The sequence below is a fragment of the Artemia sp. Qi Xiang Cuo genome, chromosome 7, assembly GCF_049724085.1.
Source record: "Artemia sp. Qi Xiang Cuo chromosome 7, ASM4972408v1, whole genome shotgun sequence".
Taxonomy (NCBI): Eukaryota; Metazoa; Arthropoda; class Branchiopoda; order Anostraca; family Artemiidae; genus Artemia; species Artemia sp. Qi Xiang Cuo.
Genome location: NC_142800.1, coordinates 59,019,979 through 59,039,305, shown reverse-complemented (window position 1 = coordinate 59,039,305; position 19,327 = coordinate 59,019,979). Strand labels below are relative to the sequence as shown.

The window sequence follows — 19,327 nt, the reverse complement described above, 5'->3', positions numbered from 1 at the left end:
TTTAAGGTGGACCAAAGTTAAAATCCATTTAAGCTTGCTTAAAGTTTTCTAGTGCTGTGAAGTATTGCTCTATATCAATGGTTTTTAACTCTTCTTAAAGGCATTTAATTTTCCTCTTTTACAAGTAACAATAGTTTTTAAGATTGATTCAGTCTGATAATCAGCCTACCTTATCATCAGCGCAAACCCATTTATGAGCAATCAAAGAAGCCTTCGCAGCTGCTGCCTCAGAATTTGTCCATTTTGATCCACGAATGACTAAGATTGCTTGATATGCAAGGGTATGTACGTGAATCCGGGTCAGATCTCTCATGTCCTCTGCTTTTAGTTGGCTCATCAAAATGTAGAGCTCTCTCATTTCGTCCAAAACAGTTGCCACACGAGGATTGGAATCAGAAACGACACTTACTTTCCCGGTTCGCAGGATACTGATCAGATTAGGGAGCTCCTACAAGTAAATATTAATTTCCGTGATTGGTAATATTAGCAATATGTACCAGGATCGGAGTCAGAAACGACACTTGCTTTCCCGGTTCGCAGAATACTGATCAAATTAGGGAGCTCCTACAAGTAAATATTAATTTCGTTGATTGGTAATATTAGCAATATGTACGAGGATTGGAGTCAGAAACGACACTTACTTTCCCGGTTCGCAGAATATGATCAATTTAGGGAGCTCCTACAAGTAAATATTAATTTCGGTAATTGGTAATATTAGCAATATTTACCAGGATCGGAGTCAGAAACGACACTTACTTTCCCGGTTCGCAGGATACTGATCAGATTAGGGAGCTCCTACAAGTAAATATTAATTTCCGTGATTGGTAATATTAGCAATATGTACGAGGATTGGAGTCAGAAACGACACTTGCTTTCCCGGTTCGCAGAATACTGATCAAATTAGGGAGCTCCTATAAGTAAATATTAATTTCGTTAATTGGTAATATTAGCAATATGTACGAGGATTGGATCCAGAAACGACACTTACTTTCCCGGTTCGCAGAATACTGATCAAATTAGGGAGCTCCTACAAATAAATATTAATTTCCGTAATTGGTAATATTAGCAATATGTACGAGGATTGGAATCAGAAACGACACTTCTTTCCGGTTCGCAGAAAACTGATCAAATTAGGGAGCTCCTATAAGTAAATATAAATTTCGGTAATTGGTAATATTAGCAATATTTACGAGGATCGGAGTCAGAAACGACAATTACTTTCCCGGTTTGCAGGATATTGTTCAGATTAAGGAGCTCCTACAAGTAAATATTAATTTCGGTAATTGGTAATATTAGCAATACGTACGAATTTGTGTTGTAGCAATTAGTGATGATTTTAATCTGAAGATGCCAAAGGCCTCCCCTCCCCCCACCCTTGGGAAAAGGTTTTTGAAGAATTGGAAAATTCATAAAAACTACAATAAGACTAAAATATTTACATTAGCTAGGGAGAAATTGTCCAACGCAGTTCTAATTAACCCTCAGTGGGAATTCCAATTCCTCATTTATTTACAACTCTGAATCCAGTTCTGGGCAGAACTATCAGTTCTGTTTGCAGAGCCTTGTTTCGCAAAAACCACGCAAATAGAAGATTTAAAATCGTATCGCAACAGTTTCAAGTAAACCTGCCCATGTTACTCTGAACAGTTTTCTCATCTTTTTTGACATGTAAATAAAAATAGGCCCGAGTTCACACTAGTTAGATAAAAAAATAAAACAAAAACTCTTGACTCACACAGAAACAATATTTACTTATCTCGGGAGCTTATCTATTAACTCAAAGCACTTTAATCGATTTTCCAAGTAATTTAAATGATCTGACAAATTTAACTTTTACAAGGCAAGTCTTCTTCTTCTTCTATTTAACAGCAGGCGGGCTTTTCAGTAATACTATTTAGTCAATTGATGCATTGACAAGTTGTTAATTGATGCATTGACAAATTACTCTTCTTCTGTTTATTTGGCTAATTTAAACTCGATCCATTTTTATTCTTGAGCTTGCTTAGACGGTGGATATACTTTACAGCTTGTAGTGCCATAAATCAAAATACATAAGAAACATATCGATGTAAGAGGCTGAAATGTTATTCTACTCCTTCTATTCAACTCAATTTATTTTTCGTTCTTGAACTTATACAAACGACTGGTATAGTGACACAGTACAATGGCTTTTTGAGAAAAAGAAGAAAAAACAGAAGAACAGTAAAAAAGCTATTGCGATGAATAACTTGATCTACAATAGATATTTAGTCCTGATTGTAGACAAATTATATTTTAATTTAGAGAAAATTTTAGAAAACCACGAAATAGTTTGCAAAGTTTCCAGTATTTGGAATTAGAAGCAGTTTTCTGTAACTTTTCCACTAAAAAAAAATGAAGAAAAGCTTTATGAAGTTGCGATTTTGAAGCCTAACGTATGCACAATATAGAAAAAATTCGAATGAACAAGCATACAGCAAGAGGCAATTCGCAAGTGAACCTTACTAATTCAGTGACTTTTCATTGGCCATGATGACCTCGGTGGTCGTAAGGAGCTCCCATCTAAAACTGACTAAACTGACATAGCTAAAACTAACATTCTAAAACAGATCAAATCCCAAAGGAGATGTGCAACAGAATTCACAATATCTAGAGTTTTACTTTTTCGATAAATCTTTCCATCTTTCCTTATTACTTTATTGACAAAGGGATGCTTAGAAATAACTTCTTACAATGCTACAGCATCCCCCCTTAAATGGAATGAAGTTAGCATGCTTAAAGGCTCTTTAATCCTTTTGGCAAGTGGTAAGATGGTAAACATTTCCAGATATTCCATACCCATTCACCAAAAAACTAAAATTTAATTTTGTTTATACTATTTTATTTTGTTAAAATTTCAAATACTAAAAGTTGGAATGTGTTATTGTATATATGTTCCTAACCTCGCATACCTCCACATCGAGATGCAAATAACGCTTTTAGTGATCAGACTTTCAGACCATCTAACGTAAAACATAAGTTTTAAATCCGAATTTATCTTTACTAATGCTACTACTAATAGCTCACTAAAGAACCAAGCCGCCTGATGCCAACGCAGCTACGCACGCACCTCCTTCATTCCAAACTATTCAAAGCTTCCCTCTTTACACCCTCCAAGGAAGTTTCAATTTCAATTAAATCTTTCCTTACGGCATCCGCCCATCTCAACCAAGAGCGGCCTGCTTTTCGTTTAGCCCTAGACGGTGGGTCGAAAAAGACAATCTTTGGCAATATGTTATCCTTCATCCACAGAGCGCGCCCTAGCCATCCCAACGTTTCTCAAATTATAGTACTAGAAAGCAAGATTGAATCACACTTTTCGTACAGCCTACTGTTTGAGATACGGTCAGTCAGTGGGGTACCCAAAAGAATCCGTAGGCAATTTTTCTGGGAAACATCTAGCAAATCTTCCTCTTTTTTTCGGAGCGCTCACGCTTCACAGCCATACTTGACTACTGTCATCACTCTAGCTTCCAATATTCTAATCCTGGTTCGCAGACTTATCTTTTTATTCTTCCAAACTGTTTATCAACTATGGAAAAAACACCCTTGGCCTTAGCTATTCTACTTTTAAGATATTCACTGCACCCACTGTCTTTGTACCATTGAAGAATTATTTGCGGTAATAGAAAAGATTTGCTCGTGGCGATAGAGATTTCTCCTATAGCGCCACTTGGAGATCAGATTCCTTTGGGAGCATTTACCTTGGAGACTGGCGAACTAGTTACCTATTATCGGACTAGACTCAGACATACAAGAGAAACTAACACTTATGAAAAGACAATGGATTTATTAAACTTACATGCTTAGTTGTACAGCAATGGGTCACATCAAAGACAATGAATGGTGACCGAGATTATTTGCGGAACGAACTCTTTTAGATCCAACTTAACATTAAAATTAAAAAACACATTTACCCCACTCCCAAACGCAGTTCTTTCGTCCTGCGCTCTAGGGACTGCCTGCCATTGGCTCACGGGCCCCAAGGACGCGAACCCTCGCCCAATAATACGTCTTAAATATTTTTGATGATTTAGGCGTTCACACTGTTCTTATCGTTTAAACGTCCTTAAAAATATTGTGCGTAGCACTTTTCTTATTGCTCACTGTCTTAGCGAAATCCCAAGACTGCAGTTTCTTGTCTTTGCTGATTAAGGACTTTTTCCTTTTTGAAACTAGATTTAGCTTAATTATAGGAGTCCGAATTAAAGAAGGAACTTTATTTTGGTATTTCAGGTATATCGTGTTTTACTCCCGGTACATATCACCCTTCCCATGAAATAATGACGCCCCGTCATTAGTTACTGCCTATCAGGAGTTTTTAACATTTTTCAATTATTTTTTTTATTTTATTCTACATCCCTATCTAAAATTCATCTACCGGACTAAGATTATTTTTGGTTCTAGGTTAGCTACTATACTAAAGATTTTTTTTTTTCTATATCTAACGCTGATTACTTTTACTTTTCCACTAAGGTTGGGACTATTCTACTTTTACATTAGTTCTCTTTTTTTTTTGCTGTCTATATGACGTACTACATACTATCTACACAACTTTAAATGAATAACATAATAATATTACACCTAATTCTACTTGTGGTACATACATAAATTATTTATAACATACAATATTTGGTTCAACATATTCACAGATGACATTAAAACACTTTCACTATTGGGATTTTTGGATTGTCAAAGCTGTTAGGAAGTAACACATGTAACTTCACATCTATTCATCACCTTTCGTGTCCTTAGTGTACTACACCCTTCTGTTGTAAATTACTGTCATTCACTCCTTTTGTCCTGGCAAAAATTTCGAAGCACTTACGTTATGGTTTCTTCATGGAACAGTTCGAGTCTAGTTGTCTTTACACGGTAAGTTTTCCCTAATAGTCAACTGGGAAATGACCGTTAAATATCGTTCTAATAGTCAACTGGGAAATGATTCTTCCCACTATAGGTGTTGGTGTTTTTCTTCTCAGCATATCATTTTTTTTTTTTTTTGAGGCTCATAGAGAATGTATTCTTGCGTAAAATTGTTCATTTGTGCCTTTTGAAACGGGTTGTCGTCATATTATGGTGACTCTTTTAATATATTGTCTTTAAATTAAACTTCAAACATCTTTAAATATCATTTGACTTCAAATATCGTTTATCTTGTACTGATCGATGGGGTTCTCAGAATTAAACTTCAAATTGTCTTTAACTTCAGTTTCAAATATCTTCGAATGTCTTTAAGTATCTTTCAACTTCGAATATCGTTAAATATCGTTTAGCTTCAAATATCATCACTATACTGTCAAATTATTCTGGGGTCCATAGTGACTATCAACAGCGATATCTACGTATTTATATCTTGTACTGGCCGATGGGTTTCTCAGCGTTTATGCGATTATATAGTTCGTTAAAGCACTTGATACTGAGGTTCAAATATAGTGTTACCTGATACATAATATGGTTCATAGTCGAAGACACGACGATCGAAGGTCACTGTTGTTTTCGTAGACAAAGTTGGGATGAAACTTGCCTGGAGTTATGGTGAGTACTCTTCGTTGGTTGAGATATGATAAAATAGATGTTACTGGGTCGTATCTGTACTGGGCAGCTTATTGTAATACTCAATGACCAAAGTGTCCATTTACTTTCCTGTAATAAAAACAACGCGGCAGAATCACATGTTCTTTTAAGTAAATACACATACAATAATTCACGAATTAATTGGGTTATAATTTCTTAGCTATGAGACAGAATTAAATAAATACACTAATATTAGCACTCACAATGGAAATCTAAAACAGAAATTTCTTCAAATTTGTTTTGATAACGAAAATATCGATATTAAATAAACATAATTTACCCTACATTATTAAGTTTGAGGTCTACTTTTACAATATTTTTCATGCCTGCATTGTTCACGCAAGTCCGTGCTGTATAAGAAACGCATGTTGCAGCGTCATAACCACACGGTTTTACGCAAACGATACTACAATGAGGGAATAAGACATAACAAGGACTAGTGGAGACCTCTATACCCACTAGCTTTCTGATGTCTTCCCTTTTTCTTGGCTTAGACGTTCTCATGTGGCTCCGGGTTTAACGGCTGAAATGCAGAGGTTCTTAGTCTCAGGATTTTTCCGTAATTGCAAGTCAACATTAGTGCCTCATATTCGCTTTTCCAATAAGGTCATTAGATGCAGGATTTCAAAGCTTGCCTCCGTAGATTTCAGTTAATGCTTGGCAAAGAATATAAGCATAATGAAGAACTGACATCAATATGTTTTTAGAAGGCTATTGTTTGAGCAAATCCTTCAGAACTAAATGAATAAATATTATATTAAAGTCTTATTAGAATCCGTTAAGCGAGAAACACCTTCACATTAATAGGGAAGTCCTTCTGGGTTATACTCAGTCACCATCGGACATTCACAGAGTTCCAATCCATATATCTTAAATGATTAAATGGTTTAATAATTTTCCATACTATATTTGAGATATAATATCACATCAGTTGTGAATTTCTATAAATAAACGTACCAATAGGTTGTTTGGTTATAGTTACCAATAGTTGTCTATTAGCACACATATTACTCGAGTAAGAAACACATGGATGAGCAATGTGTAGGCCTAAAATAATTATAATCTGCACTAATATAAAATATTTCATATAATTAGACGCTTCTGTACTGGTAGTTTTTTTTTTTTGATAATATCCATCTTGGTTAGGACATGGGTCGATTTTTAATAGAAAATATTAGGGGACCAGAGTTATCAAAGGTAAGATATAACGTGACTGACTTGCGAGAATATGTCACAGAAATTAGAGCACAAGATATGTCATAGATAAACCAATGAAATTAAGGAACATTTTTGTCACCGAACTATAGAACAGTGATCTCTCTGTTATTGTATACGTCATAGATATAAACTAATGAAATTAAATTTTTTTTTCGCCAAGGAGCTGAAGACATAAATGCCTTTGTTTCTCTTTGAAAGTAATGTTTAACACAGCTGTAGGACAGCATACGTCATAGATATAATATAATGAAATTAAAAAGCTTTTCTCTCTTTTTTTTTTTTTGCCTCGGAGCTATAAGAAAGTAAACTCTCTGTTTATATTTCAAAGCATTCTGATTCAAAAAAAGAAAAATTAAATAGCTCACAGAAGTTTATATTAAACCGTTAAGTATTGTATTGACTGTTCCTGACTGGCATAAAAATACTAATTTCTTACACTTGAAGGACTGAAAAATATCCCTTCCTGCGGTCGTTTACACAAAAAAAAATTACAAAAAACACTGATGGGCCTTGGGGTCCTACCCGGGCTTCCCACAAAACTTTGTCCGATAGGATTTGTCGTTCTCGGTCCACCACTCGCGTCATAAAGGTGGTTATTCTCGGTGATCGTCAACGGTTTGACATTCTTCGTATCATTTTATTTTATTTATTTATTTTTTTTTCCATTAATATTGACTTGGTTAACTTTACTTGCACACTTTTGAATTTATTATGGTGTTAAATTCATATCTTTGAAATTTGTCTTTACATTAATTAGGGATATTTCCATCTGTCAGGTTTTTTAACGGTTTTACCTGACTGTGTCGTGCTTTTATACGCGGGTTCTTTCGGTTTTTTCTTTTTCGGGGTGTCTATCGAAATAATGTGAAAATTTTTTTATTTTTTTTTAAAAAAAAATTTGCCTTTTAAGTTAGTTTTTTTAACGTGTGCGGCTTCTGAGGTCGGCCTTGATTTCCCTATTTCTTTAGCTACTATTTGGTCTGATTCGACTTCAGACTCTTCAGAACTGGTTGCCGACGAATCTGGATTGGAACTTTTAGAGGTGGCACTTTTTGAGGTGTCACCTGCCCGTCCTTCGTAAATTTCTTCTCCTCTTGAAGTAAAAGGTTTATTCTCTAAGTTCTCGCTTTGAGTTCTCAACTCGGGGGATTTGAAAGATTCCTGAGAGTTTTGGGAGGAATCAATAGTTTTAGCGGGGTTCCTCCATTGTTTGAAGGCCATGTCTTCAGGGGGATGGGGCATTCTTTGCAATAGGGATCCCCTCCGTGAAGACCACGTCCAGTAGTGTTTAGGATTGACCTTAGACACAGTTATATCATGATATTGACCTTGCTGGTCATCCGTTGGAGTTTTAGTCCCGGGCACTGTACTTTGACTCGTTTATATGTGAAAATTTATTAAATACATAGCTTATCGCAGTCTTGTTTTAATTAACTCTTTGAGAGGAGTTTTCTTTACAGTAATACCTGGGGTTTCTACAGCTCTGTTTAATTCCTCCTGTAATGACAGGGGCCTTTCTATTGGTGTTGTAGGGGAAACCATATCGTCTGGAAATCTTTGGGGGGGACATGGGGTCGAGATTCTAGCGGTAAAAAATTGAGTTTTTGGGGATAGTGTATAATCTACATCTCCTGCGAGTGCCTATGAATAATTTGGGGTTTTTTGTTTCTTTCGTATTAATTCTTTTGTCCGTGATTTTTTATATTTACTAACTAGATTTTCCAATTATACGAAGTCTTAGATGAGTTTTAAATCACTTTAATATTCAATCTAATAGTTTTTGTAATTGATGTGGTTTAGCTCTGACAATCTTGACCAAGGAGGCTCATGTTCCGAATCTGACGAATCCGTTGAAGAGGGATGGGATACCCATCTCTCTGGAAATTTGGCTGTTTTTATTCGGCTAACATGCGCTTTGTAAGTTTGTCCACTATCGGGGTTCTCCATTTTAAAGGTATATTCATTATCGTACTTTTTGACTATTCTGTACGGCCCAGAATATTTGTTGGAAAGTTTTTTTTCCTTCAGTTTTTGCCTCGTTCTTTAGGTAAACGAAGTCTCCTACATTGAAATCTATACCCCCCTTAATTTTGTGTTGGTTTCTTAGCTCTTGGTTTATTTTACATTTTTCCAATTCTTGCCTAACTGTCTTATAAGTTTTCCTCATCCTATTAATGAATTCTTGTTTATAATCTTATGAGTGGTGTTAAAATAGCCGAGAATAAATAAAATCATAATACGGGCTTATAAAATATAGAACAAAAATTAAAAAAAAATGATTTTATTTTGGTTCTTAGGAATAATCAGTGTTGATTAAGTTGGTTAAATAAGGTGAGAATTTATTCCAGTCGCTACTATTGTCCTTCGTATAAATACTTAGAACGTTAGAAAATATTTTATGTATGTTTTCTATTTTTCCCTTGGCTGGTGGATGGTACGGCGCTGTCACCATTTTCTATATATTAAGGGAAATCATTAAATCTTTTGTTACTTTTGCAACAAAAGTGCTCCCGTTGTCGCTCAAAATTTTATTAGGAACGCCAAATTGTAAAAATAATTTTGCTAATGCCTTACTTGTGGCATAAGCACCTTGATTTTTTAATGCTTTTGCAAAAGTAAATCCGGAAAAATGATCTACAACCGAAAGAATACACGTATGGCCTCTTCTGGAAACAGGTAAGCCTCCACTTGTCTCGTACAGGTCAAATGAGATAAGCTCGAAGGTGTATTGTGCTACTGGTACCCTTCCCAGGGGGGGATGTGGATACGCTTGGAGGATTTTTCTCAAGTTACATTCGTCACATGTACCTACAAAGTCTTTAAGTTTATTCATTGTCGATGGTACATAAAAGTATTGTTTTAACTTATGTAACGCTTTCATAACTCCTAAATGTCCACCTGTGTCCGAATGAAAATATTCAAATGCAGGCCCTATCAAGCTTTGTGGTAATACAGGTATTATCGAGGTTTGGTTTCTATTTGTCTCAGCAGTCACAATCCTACACAGTATTTCTTCATCAAGGTCGTAGTAAAAATTATCTGTCTCTTTTCTAATAATTTTGAATTTATCCGGTAACGCCTCATAATTCACAAAATAATCAATTAGTGCTACGCACATTTCGTCTTTTTTTTTGCTTTCTTTTTATATTCTCCAAAGACAGGGGACAATAGTTAATCTTATTTTCTTTTACTGCGTCTTTGACTTTGTTTTTCTTACATCCATGTTTGATTTTAGCATTGATAGCATTAACTTCATTTTTTTCAGTTTCCGACGGGTCATTTTCTGGATATCTACTCAAAAAGTCGCAAGCTGCGTTTTGTTTTCCCTTTAAATGTTCAAATTCATAATATAGGTCTTGGATCTTCATGATCCATCTAGCTAGAATGCCCGTGGGGTTTTTAAATGTGCGCAGGTACTGCAAGCTTTTATGGTCTGAACGTAATATAAATTTTCTACCAATTAAATAATGCCTAAATTTGTCCAAGTGGTAGATAATAGATAATAGTTCTAAGTTTGTGGCGGAATAACTACTTTCGCCCTTTGATAAAGTTTTACTTGAATAGCATATAACTTTTTCTATTTGTTTAGGTGTTCCCTGTAGAGGGTTAGGGTTTTCTACTGGGATTGTTTGCGAAAGGATAGCGCCTATGCCCTTTGAGCTAGCATCAGTGGTAACGATGAATTGTCTGTTTTCGAAATCAGGGAGTGACAAAATTGGTTCAGAAGTGAGCGCCTTTTTGAGTTGGTCTAGGGAAGTTTGAGCTTCCTGGGACCAGGTAACATTATGGGAGTTTCCTTTCGTTAATTCCGTGAGGGGTTTCGCAATTTGGGAATAATTGCGTACAAATTTTCTAAAATAGCCAGTAAGTCCTAAAATTCCCCTTAATTCTTTCATAGTTCTGGGGGGCTTGAGGTTTTCAACACATTTTATTTTATCAGGGTCTGGGGATATCTCTCCCTGGGTTACTATTACTCCTAAAAATTTAATTTTGGATTGAAATAAATTTATTTTCTCAGGCCGGCATTTTAAAGTGCCTTTCCTGAACTTCTCGAACACCTCAGCTAGTGGTGCTAAGAGCTGCTCAGTGTTTTCCCCCAAGCATATAATATCATCAACAAAATGAATTATGATCTTTAATAATCTTAACAGGTGCACGGGGGGTCTACATAACGAGCTTGAACTTGTTTTAAGCCCAAATGGTGCCCTCAAGTATTCATAAGATCCATATTCGGATGCTGAAAATGCAGTTTTATGGACATCCTTTTCGGCTATTTTCTCTTGGTGGTAGCATTGGTTAAGGTCCAAAGAAGTAAAAATTTAGTTTTTGCTTGAAATTGAGTCCAGAATTTTGTCTATTCCTGGTAGAGGAAATTTATCGCTAACTGCTGGTTTGTTGAGAGCCCTATAATCTACAACGAGCCTAAGATCTCCATTCTTTTTTGGTACTAGGATCACTGGTGCACTATACGGACTTATACTTGGGCGTATAATCTCGTTCCTTTATAATTCATGGATTTTATTTTTTAACCACTCTTTGTGCTTATATGGCACGCGATATGGCTGTTTTGCTACGGGATTACCAGTCGTTAAAATTTAATTCTGGTAAAATGGGATAGTACCGATGTAAATTTAAGATGCAGAAAAAACAACCTTAAAATTACATAATAATTAGCATAATTTTTTATTAAGTTACATATACGAAATATTATACATTTTAAATTTGTTTAAAAATTGCGATTTAGTCAATGGGTATTCGTTATTTTAAGTTTTAATACCGCTAACGAGGTTTCTTTTTGAATTTTCCCATGTATTTAAATCATTTTCCGTTAAAACCTCGATTTGGACTAAACAAGTCCCCTTTTTAATTGTAATTGTATCGTTTTCATGGTTATTGGTTACCCAAATAAAACCTTCCCCGTTGTCATAATATATAATCTGGTACTCGCATAGCAGATTGTCGGGTCTCTCAGAAGGTGTCGCAAACCATATTTATGATTTGCTAATTATTGGCTCGATCGTTTGTGATATTTGGATTTTTTGCATCGTTTTGGGAGGGATTTTTGTTTTCCTTGTCGCAAATCCGTAATATTTTTCTTCATTTTTATTGTTTATTAGATTCATGCTGGCGCTATGCTGCGCCATTGCGGTATCTTGTGGCGTCACGTTGGGTTTTACTATGTTTTTTCATAATTCAGCTATTTTCTTAATTTCATTTGATCTGTACTGTCGCATATCTCCTATTTTTATTTTCGCAGATTCAATACTGTTATTATTTAAATTTACTTCATTTCTGCGATATCTTTCAGGATAATTGAACAAATTTCCAATTATGCCCTGCCTTTGCGAGACATGGGTTTCAAAGTACTTCGACATAATACCATTAGAAATTTTGTTTACTGTTATGTTATCTTCGTAACTTCTGTTACGATTTCTTAAGGTAGAAATATTTTCCTCCACCTTAGCTGGGTGTACCAACGCCTCGTTGGCTACGTCTAATAGTATTCTATTATACCTTAGAAAATTTGCCCCTATAATAGCTTCATATGGGAGATTATAGCATATGATGAAATTTGTCATGAATATTCTGTTGTCTCTTCTTAAGTTTAGACAAATTGACCCTTTTGCATTTAATTTATGGCCTGTAACACTTGTTAAATTGGGATTATTAGGGTTCTTTTGTCGCCTAATGTGCAGAGGCAACGTATTGAATACGCAAGAGTTTATGATATTTACAGTAGCTCCACTGTCAACTAAGGCCGTAAAGTAAACGTTTTCTACACAAAAATCATTAAATATAGGTAACTTGTTAATAAGGTCACTACAAGAAGGTACTAGTATTGTTTTGGACCTACTAAATATCCCAGGCACCCCCGGGGTCCAAATTATGTTTATGAGTGGCCTTAAGCGTGTCCCTGAGGATTTATTTCATTTGTCCGTGACTGTAACAGGTGTTTAGACGTATTAGGCTCCGTAGGTATATTTAAATGACTTACGTCTGCCTGTCTTTGCCATGTATTATTATGGTAGCGTGGATGTCTCGTGTCAGTGCCATTTGCTGGCGTTGACTGCCAGTGCCGTTGGCTTGTAAAATTTTCATTTTTCATCGGCAAATTTTCATTATTTCTATATTGCAGTCTCGCATTATATTGACATTGGCGAGTATTTGGGTTTTCAAACCGGTAACTAATTTGCCTGTTGGGGACAGGGTTCTACAAATTTGGGTGGTACGTATTATAAGGTACTGATTGGCGCATTCCCCCCTTACTATAGCCTATTGCACGACCGGTGCAAAAATTTGTTCTTCTGAACAAATGGTTACCGTAATTTTGCGTGTTACCGACAGCATTTCTTGGTATGGGATTGGTGACGTAGTGGCACTCTCTTGCTATGTGGCCGACATGATTACAGTTATAGTACCTTATTATTGTAGGGTTACTGGGCTGAAAACGTACTGTTTTCTGCCTAGCGGGTTCTGGCGTTTTGTTTATTTGTGTTACTGGGGAGTTATACCTTGAAAAGAAATTGGGGGATGTCTGATCGCCCTTGAAGATTAGGTTTGCGTTTGAGTCGCCTAGGTGGTTTATTTTTGCATTACTATGATTTGCAACCATTTTATCAACTTCAATTAGTCGTTCTACTTCTTGGACTGCAAGGTCCAATGTCTGAATATTCTTGGATATTACTACTCGATATAGTTTTGGGGGTAGCCCTTGCAAAAAGGTATTTAGTATGACTTTTTCATACAGTTGCCCAGAACCACTTCCGTATTGTGCGTCTACAGAAATGCGTATATTATCCAGATATTCCCTTATATTTTGTGAAAAATCAAAGTTCACTACTCCATGTTTTAATTTATTTATTGAACTGCTTTCTATAAATCTCTCTTTGAATGCTTTTAACAAGTCATCAACCGTATTTATTGGCAAGTTGGCGTTACTTCCTATGGTATGCTCGACCTGTTTTAGAAAGGTTAAGGCCTGGCCTCTTAATCGTAATAGGAGCATGTCTTTTAACGCTCCTACGTCTGTTTTTGTTAATTGTACAAACTGGGTCAATTGTATATTAAATTCGTAAATATCTGTTTGACAATTTTTTTCCGGTATATTTTTTGAAATTTATATTTTTTTTGCTAATAAATTTTGCAATAATATTAATTATTTTATAATCTCAATTTTTACTTGTTTTTTTTTTTTTGCGGTTTAATAAAATTATATTAAAATTTAAATAAACAATTTTGGGGTATGCAAATATAAACAATGATATATAAAGGGTTTACAATAGTAGCCAAGCGGTTATATGCCAAATAAAATTTATTATATTTATGTATCTTTCCAAAAATTAAATTTGAATTACAAAGTTTAAACAGCCTAACTAGTTCGCAGTTTTCCTCCAATGTCCGATACGCGCCATTTGTACCATTTAAGAAATGTTCGAGGTAATCGTAAAGATTTGCTCGTAGCGATCGAGATTTCTCCTATAGCGCCACTTGGAGATCAGATTCCTTTGGGAGCATTCACCTTGGAAACTGGCGAACTAGTTACCTATTATCGGACTAGACTCAGACATACAAGAGAAACGAACACTTATGAAAAGACAATAGATTTATTCAACTTACATGCTTAGTTGTACAGCAGTGGGTCACATCAAAGACAATAAATGATGACCGAGATCATTTGCGGAACGAACTCTTTTAGATCCAACTTAACATTAAAATTAAAAAATACATTTACCCCACTCCCAAACGCAGTTCTTTCGTCCTGCGCTCTAGGGACTGTCTGCCATTGGCTCACGGGCCCCAAGGACGCGAACCCTCGTCCAATAATACGTCTTAAATATTTTTGATGATTTGGGCGTTCACACTGTTCTTATCGTTTAAACGTCCTTAAAAATATTGTGCGTAGCACTTTTCTTATTGCTCACTGTCTTAGCGAAATCCAAAGACTGCAGTTTCTTGTCTTTGCTGATTAAGGACTTTTTCATTTTTGAAACTAGATTTAGCTTAATTATAGGAGTCCGAATTAAAGAAGGAACTTTGTTTTGGTATTTCAAGTATATCGTGTTTTACTCCCGGTACATCTTTACTAATAATACTACCAAGGTAAGTTAAGTTGCCCAGCTGATCAATCTACCCAGTATCTTCTGTTCATCTTCACTTATTCCTAGCTTTAGCGACTTAATCTTCTTAACATTAATTTTCAAACCTATTCTTGCAAACTGATTTTGTAAAACCTCTAAAAGGTCACTCATTTTGATAACACTTTCATCTAGGATGCTAAATTCATCAGCATAATCTAATTCTGAGAGAGTTTTACTTCCCCATTTGATTTTGTGCTCTCCCATTGCCTTTGCTGTCCTCCTTAAGGCACAGTCCATCAAAAAAGAACGCAACCCTGTTTAACTTCTGATTTAATACTAAACCAGCTACTAACCCTATTTCCTACTTAAACTGCAGCAATGTTATTCTAATACACTGCACTGATCACTTTAATGTATTTATCTGGCATACCATACAAGGATAAAACCCTAGCTAAAGGTCTTCTATCAACTGAATCAAACGCTTGCTCATAATCTATAAAACTGAGCACTAAAGGTGAATGATGGCTCAGGCACTTCAAAATTATTACTCTTTGAGTGAAACGTTGGTCGACACATCCTCTACCCTTCCTAAAACCATACTGTTTTTCTCTTAAAACTTTATCTACTGCACCTCTAAGTCTAAAAAGTATCATCGCACTAAGTAATTTGCTACCAACAGAAACCAGGTTAATAACTCTATGATTACCACACCCATTCGTATCACCTTTCTTATGCAGTGGTTTCATTAGGGGTTTCATAAGGTCAATAGATACTTCTAGATACTTCCCCTTCTTCAAAAATCATATTCATAATCTTCGGTAATTAACCTCACAACCACCATATTTAAGAAAATCATTTACCCCACTCTCAGCATCTGGGGCCTTATTACTTTTGAATCCTTTTAGTTATGTTACTAATTCTTCCTCACAAAATAAATCTTCCTTCACATCCGAAGTGTCACAAATTTTTTCATCATTTTCTATATCTTTTACTGTAACTCTATCCCGAGTTTTGTACATTCTCAAAATGTTCTACCTATCTCTCTTTAACTGTTTCCTTATCAGTAATTGTGGCCCCGTTCCTATCTTTAACTGGGACAAGTCCAGATTGGCTACTCCCACTCAATTTATTAATTACACCCAATTATGTCAGTACAATTTTTTTCTATTTATTTTTATTCATTTATTTATAACCCACAAGGGAACATAGATAATGAAACTGCGGAGTAATAGAAAAAAAAACCTATTATGTCGTCTGGCTGCATCTTCCAGATCTTCGTCAATTTCATCCATGGTCTCCATTTCACAGCTCCTTAGCTCATATTGCAATGCCTCCTCCACTTTCTTTACATTCCTCTGATTTTGATATGACCTATCACTCTAATAATTCTTGCAATAGCCCCTCCTCCTCTCTATTAAACATGAAGTATTTTCACTAATATTCTTAGCGGCGTTCCTAACTTTCTTCCCTAAGGCACCATCAGCGACTTCACAAACTATTTTCCTAAAATTATTCCTTCTATCTTCTACATTGTCAAATTTTAAACTCTACAGTTTACATTCCCCTGTTTACATTCAACTGTTCCCGGAAAATTCTAATCCTGGAGTCTACCAACGTCATAGTTATCCTTCCAACGGCAGTTATCCTTCCTAAATTTCAGCTTCAAATTAACTCTAGACACTACTAGATGGGGATCTTTACTTTTAACATCATTAACAGTACTCCTAATTACCCTAGTATCTTGTATTTATCCTGCCAGTCTTCGGTTTACAACAACAAAATCAATGAGGTTAGCTGTCTTACCATCATTTGAATACTATGTCAACATATGGACCATTTTGTGACCAAATACTGTATTGGTTATAACTAGATTGTTATATCTTCAAAATTGCAGCTGTCTGTAGCCATAACTGTTTTCTTTTCCTACACCAAATTTACCTAGGCTAGGATACTATCCATCGCTATTTCTGCTGACCTGGGAGTTAAAATCTAATAAAAACGTCATATTTCTATCCTAGACCTTCTCTATTTGTTCCTGTAGCTGTAAGTAAATTTCAGCTGAGTCACTACTATCTTCGTCAGTCGTTTCTACAGGTGCATATACTATTCTGACTGATACTCTGCACTTTTTAGTCATATAAGAAGCGACTAGCATTCTATTATTAATACCTTCCCAACCTAAATAAGACTTAGCAGCTTCTTTATTCCCCACTACTCCCTGTATCTGAGCCCTACTCTACTATCTACTCTACTCCCTGTATCTGAACCCTACTCCCTGTCTATGCGCCCCATCCTTACTGCATGAGTAAATAAATTTCATATTACCTAATTTCATGTTTCCCTCCCCTGGGATATAAGTTTATGGAACTCCTAATAAGTCCAGTTCAAAGCGTCTGAATTCGTCAGTCAAAAATACGATAGTTATTTTTGAACATTGTTGCGTTTGTTGAAGTTTTTGCTAAAATTTTTAAATTTTTTAAATCATTAAAATTATTTTAGACTCAGTAAAAGCTATGGTTCCAGAACCAGTGCAGAACAGGGACTAACACTTCTTCTTAGGTCAACACCAAGCACTAAAGCCGGCTTACAACGGGACAACAAGAAGTCCATGGGAACTACAGTTGAATGCTTTGTGCAATCCAGGGCCCGCCTTGGTCACAACATGGTTTTCAAGACTTAGCGATGCTCTTCTATTAAAGTTCACCACAAGGTCCCCAATCTTGCGGGTACCCCAATAGGGTCGAGGCAGCCCTTTACAAAGACCGTTGTCTGCAGATATAGATCTGCCGCAGTTGTCCTTCTATAGAAGATCCTCCCACGATGAGTGGGAGGATCCACTCATCGTGAGCAGAGATTCTCGGGGAACAAACTCCTCAAGGTAACCCTTCAGTGCTGTTAGCTGTCACAGTTTTGGTTAGGAAAACTAGTGAAAGGTCCGCCCTGATGCTACTATGAGGCCACGCAAGCAAGGATATTCCTGTCGAGAATAGGGACAGGGAGAAAGAAACTTATGACGGAGTGGATACCAGAAATCATCTCACCAAACCAACCAAAACAGCTCCAACCTCTTATACCCAGCCTAATTTGTCTTTACGTTACAAGGAATATGCTTTTCTAAAATAATGGCATAGGGGTAAGGATTACTTATAATTTCAGTCTATGGCATTATTATCTTACCTGCTCATTCATTCCCATTGAATCCACGTAAGGAAAGATAAGCCCATTCAGCTGCCTCATAAGGGACTCGTCAACATACGACGCCATTTCAAAATGAACGTATGTGGTTTTTTTCTGAGATCGTATCAATTCTTGAACTTTCAATAGTCTCTGCTCTCTAAATGCTGAAATGCAAACATAATCAATTTACAAATTTTACAAATATATGTAAAAACAAAACAGAAAATCAAAGGAGAAAGAAAGCAAGAGTGAGAGACAAGGGAGGGGGAGAGAGATTTTATTGTGATCTGTATCTAAAGTTCTGGCTACCATAAATCCATGCATTATTAAGGGACACTGTTGATCCTTTAAGAAGTTTCTTACTCATTGTTGAAACTGGGGTACTTATGTATCTAATATACATACCTTTTAATGAGTCTTTAAACTTAAGTACTTAAGAACTTAAGCATCAAACTTAGTAAGAACAAGTCTTAGAACTTAGTAAGGCTGCAGTTTAAGAAGTAGAACTGTCAGGGCACAGGAGTCTTTTCATTCTACAAGAAAATGAAACTTTAAGAAGATAAGATTTCGAATTATGATTAGGATACTAAAGGTCATGGTAGTGCCATTGGTCAAGCATGGCTCTTACATGTAGGCACATCGAAAAGTTCAGGTTTTGAATTTGTTAGATGTTTAGCAGAGGAGTTTAAAAAACTACCTAATGGTAATTTTCAGTGACCGCTTGTTTGATGCATATAAAAAAATAAGCTTTACATAAAGCATCGTTCGATTATACTTTCTGTGGCTACAAGGAAATATAGGTTAAGATGTTTTAGGTTAAGGTTAAGGTCCTATTTTACGGATGAAAGTAGAAAAGAATTGTGCTTTTTGGCAGTCCATCTAGGGTTGACCAAAAGGCAGTACGTCTTCAAACTGAGTGGGAAGAGGACATACAAAACGATTTAAACGCAAAAGAAAGTTCACAGGAATAAATAAAGGGTGACACTTTGGATATTGGGGTACAGGAAAAGTGTGCGCAGCTATATTAGCCACAGGTGGCTTGGTGCTAAGATGATTTATCAGTAGTAGTGCGTTTTATATTATGACACCCCAACACAAACTGTAAAAACTAGCACGATATTCGGTAACAGTTGTGTCATAATGAATATAAAATAATATCTTGAATGGCCTACCTTTAATAATAACAACATTGACGAAAATTATGGTTTTCTAATGTATAAAATTAATGGGCATAGCATTGAGTTTATAAATGCACAATT

The 19,327-nt window shown here is 35.8% G+C and overlaps 1 protein-coding gene across 1 annotated transcript in view; it reads right to left on the bottom strand.

Moving 5' to 3' along the window:
• Nucleotides 1-19,327, bottom strand: part of LOC148950502 (ADP-dependent glucokinase) — a 79,477-nt gene that overhangs the window by 25,098 nt on the left and 35,052 nt on the right. Inside the window, exons 5-6 of the mRNA XM_089092438.1 lie at nucleotides 18,069-18,232; nucleotides 170-448 (exon numbers count right to left, since the gene is read on the bottom strand). Of these exons, the coding sequence (XP_088948564.1) occupies nucleotides 170-448; nucleotides 18,069-18,232 (443 nt within the window). The remainder of the gene's footprint in view (nucleotides 1-169; nucleotides 449-18,068; nucleotides 18,233-19,327) is intronic.